Source organism: Petromyzon marinus, unplaced genomic scaffold (assembly GCF_048934315.1).
Source record: "Petromyzon marinus isolate PM22_M1 ecotype Great Lakes invasive population unplaced genomic scaffold, UKy_Petmar_22M1.pri1.0 PM_Scaffold_7, whole genome shotgun sequence".
NCBI lineage: Eukaryota > Metazoa > Chordata > Hyperoartia > Petromyzontiformes > Petromyzontidae > Petromyzon > Petromyzon marinus.
Genome location: NW_027423677.1, coordinates 3,090,079 through 3,099,424, shown reverse-complemented (window position 1 = coordinate 3,099,424; position 9,346 = coordinate 3,090,079). Strand labels below are relative to the sequence as shown.

General features: G+C 46.1%; 1 protein-coding gene across 1 annotated transcript; it reads left to right on the top strand.

Annotated features, from left to right (window-relative positions):
* Positions 1-3,974: 3,974 nt before the first annotated feature.
* Positions 3,975-8,760, top strand: LOC142923769 (exosome complex exonuclease RRP44-like). Its single transcript, XM_076064750.1, has 5 exons — positions 3,975-4,135; positions 4,987-5,114; positions 6,187-6,273; positions 6,669-6,825; positions 8,533-8,760. The coding sequence occupies exons 1-5, from the start codon at positions 4,019-4,021 to the stop codon at positions 8,752-8,754; spliced, it is 711 nt and encodes a 236-aa protein (XP_075920865.1). The 5' UTR covers positions 3,975-4,018; the 3' UTR covers positions 8,755-8,760.
* The last annotated feature ends 586 nt before the right edge of the window (positions 8,761-9,346 follow it).

Sequence of the window (9,346 nt, the reverse complement as noted above, 5' to 3'; positions counted from 1 at the left end):
GGCATGAACGAGAAGCCACGGGGCTCTACACCTTTACCGCAGACCGTATATAGAAAAGCCGTCGACCTGAAAGAAAGTCGATGGCTCGGACACATCATTGTAAGAAGAGAGGAAATTCACATCGGAGGAAGGAAGGCGACGGACTTATGGAAGCACCAGGGCAGAGACCCGAGAGGCAGGCCTTGAGAGATGCGGATCAAAGTGGTGAGCCAGGATGTGGAGGACTCTGCAGTAGCTGTGGAGATGGTCCAGTACAGAAATGAATGGAGCAAGGCGACTACAGACTTTTCTCCTATAACGCTGTACTTGCGTTCCTGAAGAACACCGAATTGTGGAAAAATCGCATAATTAATAATATAGGGTAAAGCACAGTCCGCGATAACACGTGAGATGCGTACGCAGGCTTAACAAATACTTCGGGTACGTGAGTAGCATCTAGAAGCATCCAGCAGCATCCCGCCTTGTATGATGCTACACCGAGGCAACCGTACAACTGCTTATTCTGCCTCGCACAACGCAGTTCTGTTCACTCGATCGCCTTTTATCCAATTCACATCCATGTTATGAAAAAATGTGTTCCCCAATGCATTCATCGCATTATATCTAATTCACGATATGAAAACACGCGGAGTTATAGGAGAACGGACTGTACTTTCAAAATATTCAGTCGCCTATTGAGAATATAGAACGCCATTAGAATGAAGTTGGTTTACCCATGTATGGCTCACCCTGTGTTTTGTTTGTTGTAAGGCAGCGTTTTGTTGAACCTGGTGCTGTGTGTGTCCCGTACAAGGACCAGGCTGGCAGGGAGGACCTCCGTGCGTTGTCCATCTGCAGTGTGGATCCTCCAGGCTGCACAGACATCGACGATGCCCTACACTGCAAACCCCTCGACAATGGGAACACCGAGGTATTCATTTGGTGGTGGTAATCGTGGTCACGGTCGCGGTAATTCGTGCCTATTCCTTTCATGGTTTTGTCAATGCTAGCGGAGGTGACAAGGGGAGTTTAGTGGCACAATGATAAGTGCACTGCACATTCATCCTGTCAAGCTGGTTTAGTTCCAGTCATGGCTAACACTGGTACAGAGTGATATCTAAAAAAACTGCCCAAGTTCTCCCCTTCACCACCTGCATTGACCATCGTAATAAAGCAAGGTCAAATGACAATCGCGACCCAATACGGCATGGAGAAGCCCTCATTCTGCAGTGGATTGACAAAGGGGTGGACAATATTCCTGTTATTAAGTTTCCAAACATTGTTGCCTTAGTGCCCGTATTCTTGGTCTCTGCTCGGCTCAGGACTGACTTCAACATGGCTCGGTTCTGGCTTGATCTGCTCCGTTGCCTCCAAAGATGTATGAGTGGCTCAGCTGTGCCTTGGCTCAGGCTCAGCTCACCGAAATTCTGAGCGTGGCTGGGAGCATGCAGAGATATACAAGGAGGCACAAGGGACACAGAGGCTCAGGGCTGGAAACATGCTTAGAGGCAGCTCGGGTTTTAAGCGTTGCTTTGATGTGGCTTATTGAAAATTAGAATCAGAATATTTATACTGGAGGAATCCGATGAGCTATAAAGCTATTTTTCACATGTCCAGTAGAGGCGGGTAAGAACATTACAACAACAAACAGTACAAAAACATCAGTAGTGCAAAGTACAAGAAAGATAAACAAATAACCCAAACACAAACAAATACAACGAAACCATCCCCATCCTACCAGGCAAAGCCCACTGAGGTATTGATTTATTTTTGATTAGTGACCTGGCCACAAATGAATAGCTCAACAAAGTGGCCCATCATTTGGACATTTATAGCAGCCAAAATAATAGAAATAATCTCAATGCATGTTGCGCGAGAGCCAAGCCTGAGCCAAGCCATGGCTAACACCCCACTGGCCTAAGTGTCCACGTCACTGGCCGAATGCCTGGTTCACAATGAATGCACCAGGTAGTAATGGGTGTGCATTTCATTTCACATTATTGTGCTTTGGTTGGAGTGGCTATGGTGGAGGTTATGCATGCATGTGGAGTGAGCGACTTCCGACAGACGTCTAGTAGAAGGCGTCTTATTTATTAAAAGCACACAGGGCGATACACTTCGTAACGCGGCTACACCTAGGCTGTCAAACACGCAGCCCATCTCCGTCCCGCGTAGCTACGCTGGCTGTTTGACGAGTGTAGCAGCGGAGACAGAGCTGCTCTTGCAGAAGCACCAGCCACGTGGTCGAAGACGAAGAGATGACGACGGTAGCGACGCAACCAGGACCCAGACCCCACGCTAACAGCCCCGAAGTTCTGATTCGGTGCTCTTTATATCTGCCTGGAGTGGCCAAGCTCCACCTCTGGCCACGCCCCCTTTCTAGAACCTTCTAGGCCCTTCGGGATGGTTCCCGGAGCTTCTCGACTGACTCCGCCGTTGACCTTTACCCCAGATACGCCCCTTCATAATAAGGCATTATGTAATGCAGCTATAACCTTAATTACCCTTACAGGCCGGAAGGTATCACCCTGCCATTACACATCCATGCATGTGAGGGTGGTGACGGTGTATTAATGTGTGTTCTAGGTTGGGGTACACATCGCCGATGTGAGCTACTTTATCCAGCCGGGGAATGCCTTGGATGAGGAGGCATCTCTGGGTGGTACCACAGTTTACCTGTGTGAGAAGGTGAGATGTGGATTTCTTCTTGCCACAATATCAAGTGTTTTACGACCCGCCGATTTCATCCTTTCATTCTTAACTTTACGACATGATGTAAAATATTACGATATAACGATCATCGCGATACCAGTTTCCCCACAACTTTGTAATTGTATTTGACATTTTCACCACATTTTTTGTGTGCTTTTCAGTACTTCCCGTATGAATAACGATAACTTAAAAATGAATTAGAATAAAAAAATGTGCAACAACAATGCTAAATATCTCTCATGATGTTTTAAACAAGGTGATTTTTGTGGATTTCATATCATATGATGTACCGTGACATCATGAGCGGCAGGCTATCGGCGCAGTGGTAACACTCGTGCCTTGCAGCAAGGAGACGCTGGGTTTGATTACTCAACTCTTGTGCCTTTTCGCTTGCAGTTTTGTTTGTTCTCCCCCCTGTTAAGAATGGGTTTCCTCTGGATTCATCAGATTTCCTCTAAATAAAACCCATACAATCTTAACTGGCATTCGTGAAAACATCCCCTTGCTGAACAGTTACCTACAGGTGACTTAATCATGTGTGGGTTTGCTTGCAAAACACTCGTTGAGTTAGTGCACATGTATTTGTCAGATTGTGTTTATTGACAGAGAAGTGGTTGCGTTTATGTGTTTGTGTGCCTGCAGAGGATTGATATGGTGCCAGAGTTATTGAGCTCAAACCTGTGTTCCTTGAGATCCAACGTCGACCGGTGAGATGCACCAACAACTGTTAACTCGCGAGTGCGCACATTGCAACCCATACTCAGCAGCTAACGTGCGTTGTTGCCAGGTGCACATGTAATCCCATGATGCGTGGCACTGTTAAAGTGTCATTGTACAGATCCACACAAGCATGTGTACATACATAAGCAGCCAAACCAGGATGGCACAATGGTAACACGTGTCTCACAGCAAGAATGGCCTAGGATTGATGCCCGACTTGGTTGCCTTTCCATGTAGATTTTGTATGTTCTCCCCCTATTTAGCATGGGTTGACTCCAGGTTATCAGGTTTCCTCTCATCGCTAACATAAACGTGTTATTACTACTATGATCCTTAACCAAGGAAAGCCTCACTGAATCTCATAACTTCGGGAGGGTACTGCAAAGCTTTTGTAGTCGAACAATGGTTGCTACGTATATATTCCAGTTGAGTAATTTGTAACAACCTAAACCGGTATTTGGGCAAACATCCCGCTGCTGAAAGAATGACTCGACTACCAAAAACTTGGCAAGACCCTCCTGAAAAAGAGTCTCGCGACTTTGCGAGGCTTTCCTGAGTGAACACCCTGCACTACTCCAATGTCGACGACTCCGCCACTCGACGGTGAATGGCGACGGTGCATGTGCTGTGCGCGTGCAGGCTGGCGTTCTCGTGCATATGGGAGATGACTCCAAAGGCTGAGATCGTGAGCACACGTTTTACCAAGAGCATCATCAATTCCAAGGTGATTCCCCCACCCCCCCCCCCCCCCCACAGACGTTCAGTTTTTGTAAAACTCTCGTTTGCTTTCATGTGTATTGTATCGGTACCTTGCTATGTTAGTGCAGTTGAGGTTTCCGGATGGCTGAGAGGTCAGAGCGTTGAGCTTGCACCTCTGGGTTCACAAGTGTAGCGAGATGAACCGGGTTCACAAGTGGTAGTATGTATGTTGAACTTCTTTTGCACCGTACGTAGCCAACTGTGCTAATCGGAGGTGCGAGGTAGGACATGAAAGTAGTGAGTTGATGGTCTCTGTCCAGTCAACAATCACTGCACAAAACACAGGTTTTTTTTTAGGTTAGATCGGGTAAATATGTAAATGTGTCATTAAACCCACCCCCACCCGACACAGCCAACAAATAAGGGTTGTCACGTAAACAGAACATGCCAATTCGTCACGAGTACAGCACACTGGGTGTGTTGTACCAGTGACGAATTGGCCACGTTCTGTTTATGTGACAACCCTTAATAGTCGGCTGTGTCGGGTGGTGGCGGGTTTAACGACACATTTATGTATTTACACAATCTAACCCAAAAAACCTGTATTATGGATGATAATGGTCACGAAAGCCTACGTGTTAAACTCACTGCACAAAAGACCACCAAATTACATTGAACTAAATTTGGTTAAATTCCAGCTTTGAGAATTAAAAAAATATCAATTTTGCTGTCTTTGGGTGAGCGTAACCCTCAGTGGTCATCGGGAGCCACGTAGACATCTGTTGAGTTCTGGCTTGGGCTTGGATCAGGCATGGGCATTGTGTAATTGCGAGGACCCCATGGTTCACCCGTGGTGTGTTCATCGTATCCCCACAGGCGCCTCTGACGTACGCAGAGGCTCAGCTAATGATGGACGACGCCGGGCGGAAGGACCCGGTCACCAGCAGCTTGCGTGGCCTCAACTCCCTGGCCAAGATCCTCAAGCAGAGGCGCATTCAAAACGGGTAACTCATTGTCAAGATCCTCATCCCCTCCACCACCTCTGGAGCGCTGAGCAGTATTAATGGGTGCACCACATTTAGTCGATCGGCAGGTCGCCTGTGGCGCGGTAAAGTGTGGTTACTCCCGTGTCTTCTAAGACATCCGGCCAGCGTGGAAGAGTAGGCTAAAATACATTGAGAGGGACTGTAAAAGGGTGTATCTCTAGAGGGGCCCCCTCTTATGGGAGCCCCCTTCTTCCAGCAGTGGCTTGAGCAAGCAATTGCAAGGCTGCACCTGTAGCTTTTTTCGACCCCATGATGCATGAGGCTTGGGTGAATACCATGCACAAACAAGTGTTACAGGATTCATACTCTTTGTTTTTTTTACAGTAAAGTCACGTAGGTAAAACTATTAAATAAAATAACAACGAAATTAAATCACGACGTTTCGGGCGCAACACAAGCGTCCTTCTTCAGGTGGGACAACCACAGCCAGAAACAATTGCTGAAGTGGGCAAAAAATGGCTGTTGTAACAAGCGGCTATATAGGTAAGAGAGTGGGGGGGAGCAAGGGGGGAGAGATAGAGAGGGGGGATGTGGGATAGGGGTAGTTGGGTGCTGCTAGAGGGATTAAAGGGGCGAGCACGGCAAAATGCCGGGGGGGGGGGGGGAAGTGAGCGGGGCTGGGAGTGGGAGGCTGAAGAAGCTGGAGATGCGGAAATGAAGGCAACAATAAAGAAGTTAAGGTTTTACCTGGTTAATAACATCCTTCTAGATTGGAGTGTTACAGGCTGCTGCGGGGCTACATTGTGGGCAATAGAGGACAATGCAGTGATATAAATTGTTTTACTCTACTTAATGCTCCCATGTCTGTGCTCCCCCACCTTTGCCAACGCGTACTGACCACCACGGTTAAGTACGGTAAAACCACCCCACGACCCGCATGACATGGGGCGGCCCTCATCCAGCAGTGGATTGACTTAACGAGCTGTGCATGTTCAACTCAAATATCTGAGTTTGTGAAGTGTCTTATATTAAGATTCTGTGTTGTTTTGGCTGGACATGATAATCGCTCATGTCCCTTCTCCACCCGTAGGGCATTGACTCTGGCATCCGCTGAGGTCCGATTCCACATGGACAGCGAAACCCACGACCCGATCGACCTGCAGACCAAGGAACTCAAGTGAGTCTCGTCAACAAGACACCTCCCATGACTGCAATCCCACTGTTGTGCAGATCTCTCTATCAGAATCAAAATATATATATATTTCTACTGGAAGAATCCGATGAGCTATAAAGCTCTTTTTTCACAGATGTCCAGTTGGGGCAGGTCACAACGTTACAACAACAAACAATACAAGCACACGTTAGGATTGCAAAGTATTGGAAAGGTAAACAAATATACAAATAAAACTAAACTATTTTTATCTTACCAAGTAAAACCCTGACCACAAATGATAGCTGAACAAAGTGGCTTATCACGTGGGAAATTTATTATCAGCAAAATAATCTAAGATAAAGAATCTTGACCCTTGTGGTTGATGTGTTGTGGTGGCGGAAACTGGTGCGTGTACACAGGGAGACCAACTCGATGGTGGAGGAGTTCATGTTGCTCGCCAACATCTCCGTGGCGGAGCGCATCGTAGACGAATTCCCCGAGTGTGCGCTGCTCCGACGCCACCCGGCGCCTCCGCCTTCCAACTACGACATCTTGGTGAAGGCCGCGAAATCAAAGGTAGAGTTAGAACCCCTTTTAACGACCACCCTTGTTAACTAATCGCTTAACAACGTGCCTCCATCGAGCTCAATGTGTAGGCTTAACCGACCATTTCCCTGTTAATGACGGGCTGTTGTAGGTACAGTAAATATGAATTAATGCCACGTAGAAGGGAAACAATAAAATAATAAAAATATAAAACAATAAAATTATCACGACGTTTCGAGTGCAACACAAGCAACCATCATCAGGTGTGAAAACCACAACAAGAAAATTTGAAAAAAAGTGCCAGTTATTTTTAACGTTAGCACCACGGAGAGAGATTTGACAGTTTGTTCAGATGGACGAGTCCATCTATGTTCGGAAAAGAGGAGGGGGGAGACGAAAAATAATGGATGAGTTCTGAAAGCCACCTTAAGCGTGATCAATCAATTAAGACCCAAAATGGTTTATCAAATCTCTCTCCGTCGTGCTAACGTTAAAATAACCGCCACTTTTTTCACATTTTCTTATTGTGGTTTTCATACCTGATGATGATTGCTTGTGTTGCAGTCGAAACGTCGTGAGAATTTTATTGTTTTATATTTTTATTATTTTGTTGTTTCCCTTCTACGTGAATTTACCGAAAGAACCAAGAATATGAATCCCTGCAGTCACGAAAGCTTTAAATCAAAATTAATTAATGCATTTATTAACAGTGTTTATTTTAACATGATGTGTTTATAATGTTAGGATCTTTATGTATTAATATCCATTGTTTAAATATTATAAAGTACGTTTTTTGGGTGAACAAGGGAAACTTTCGATGCTATCGGAACGAATTAAGCTTTTAACACGTAATTCCTATACTCGCTTAATGACCAAATCCTTTAATGCTCGTGTTCGTGGAACCAATTACCGTCTTTAAGAGGGGTTCTACTGTCTCTAGATTGCTGTTAACCTTCCTTCAATATCATCCTCCTCGCAAGGAATTCAGAGGTCGTCGGGTGGCTCAAATTTTTGTTTGAGGTCTTTTGGTTTAACCGGGTGAGAACTCAAGAGAACATAATAGTCTCATTTGCAAGGGTCACCTGGGTCACCCTATGACCCAGAGATTACAGCTAGGACCCTGGCTTCAAAATCCAGCAGCCGCATTGAACATACTGTGTTATCAAGTGTAGGGAGTTGAAGGACTCGGCTCGTTTCCCAGCTACTCCACAGACATAAGCAACAAAAAACCATCACGATAAATGTAGTACTGTATTTAATTTTAGATAAATTCCAGCACTGAAATGTTGAAATATCAGGTCGACTTATCGTGATGAACATTGTGCTCAAAATGGGTGGGAATGTGCTACCCCCTACTGTGAAGCAGAGGTGTCTTGAAACGATGTCAGTATTGGCCTGAGCGAGCAATTGCAGGGCTGCACCTTTTACCTTTATCTTGAGATGTAGCCGTATAGTTTCCACTCGCCCTTAGAGGCAGAACAACTCAAAAGGTGTGACGAACCACAGACAACGCTGGAAGGCAGCCAGGCACTGTGCCAGATGTAGATTAATCCACTTGCTGTACTGCCTTCTCCTGGCAAGCCAGGTTATGGAAACCTGAATGCCCACAGGAAGTGCGCTGAATAACGTTTTCTTTACAATACACCACAACCCTTGCTGCTTCCCCAGCACTGAACTACAAGCCACGTGCGGGATAGTCACCTCACAAACGCCGGTGTGCCCGATTTTTTTGCGCAGAACATCGAGATCCAGGTGGACTCGGCTAAGGCGTTGGCCGAGTCCCTGGACCGGGCGGCGGTGCCGGGAACGCCACCATACCTCAACACTCTGCTGCGCATCCTGGCCACGCGCTGCATGATGCAGGCCATCTACTTCTGCTCCGGCATGGAGCCCGACACCCACCACTACGGGCTCGCCACCGCCATCTACACCCACTTCACGTCGCCCATTCGACGGTGATGTGCTCTGGCGTCAGGCACACGCGTGAAATCGACCTTCGCGATTATTGAGGGGACTATGTTGTTGTCTTGGTGTGGTCTGGAACTGTGCTGCCTTTCCCAAGTTTAGGAATTATTTATTAATTGATGTACTTATGCAATGTTAACTTGTCATTATGGCACACCTCCGATTAGCACGATTGGCTACGTACGGTGCGAATGAAGTTCAACATACAACTTGTATATCTTTTTTCTATTATTTACTTTTAGTGATTTGTTTACCTTTTCTATTCTAAGCACTCCTATCATTTACCTACTGGACGTCTGTCAAAAAGAGCTTTTATCGCAAATCGAATTTCTCCAGGATAAAGATTCAGATTTTGACTTATTTTTCTAAAAGGTCCTATAAACGGGAAGTTTGGCTAATTCCTTAAATGGTTGTTTGGCTTGTGTTGGAGAAAAACTAGAGGATCCGGAGAACACCAACGCCTACAAGGAGGGTGACAGTGTTCCACGTGCAGAATCAAGAATCCATTGCCGTGTTGCAGCGGCGGCCAAAAGTGAATTGCAATTCTGCCATGGATCGCTAACGATTTTGTTGTGGATCTTAAATA

What these genes read in the sequence shown, in the direction of transcription:
- LOC142923769 (XM_076064750.1), top strand. Translation starts at nt 4,019, where the DNA reads ATGGCGACGGTGCATGTGCTGTGCGCGTGCAGGCTGGCGTTCTCGTGC. An exon ending in CTGCAGACCAAGGAACTCAA is followed by an intron (nt 6,274 to 6,668) that starts GTGAGTCTCGTC and finishes GCGTGTACACAG; the next exon opens with GGAGACCAACTCGATGGTGG. An exon ending in TGAAGGCCGCGAAATCAAAG is followed by an intron (nt 6,826 to 8,532) that starts GTAGAGTTAGAA and finishes TTTTTTGCGCAG; the next exon opens with AACATCGAGATCCAGGTGGA.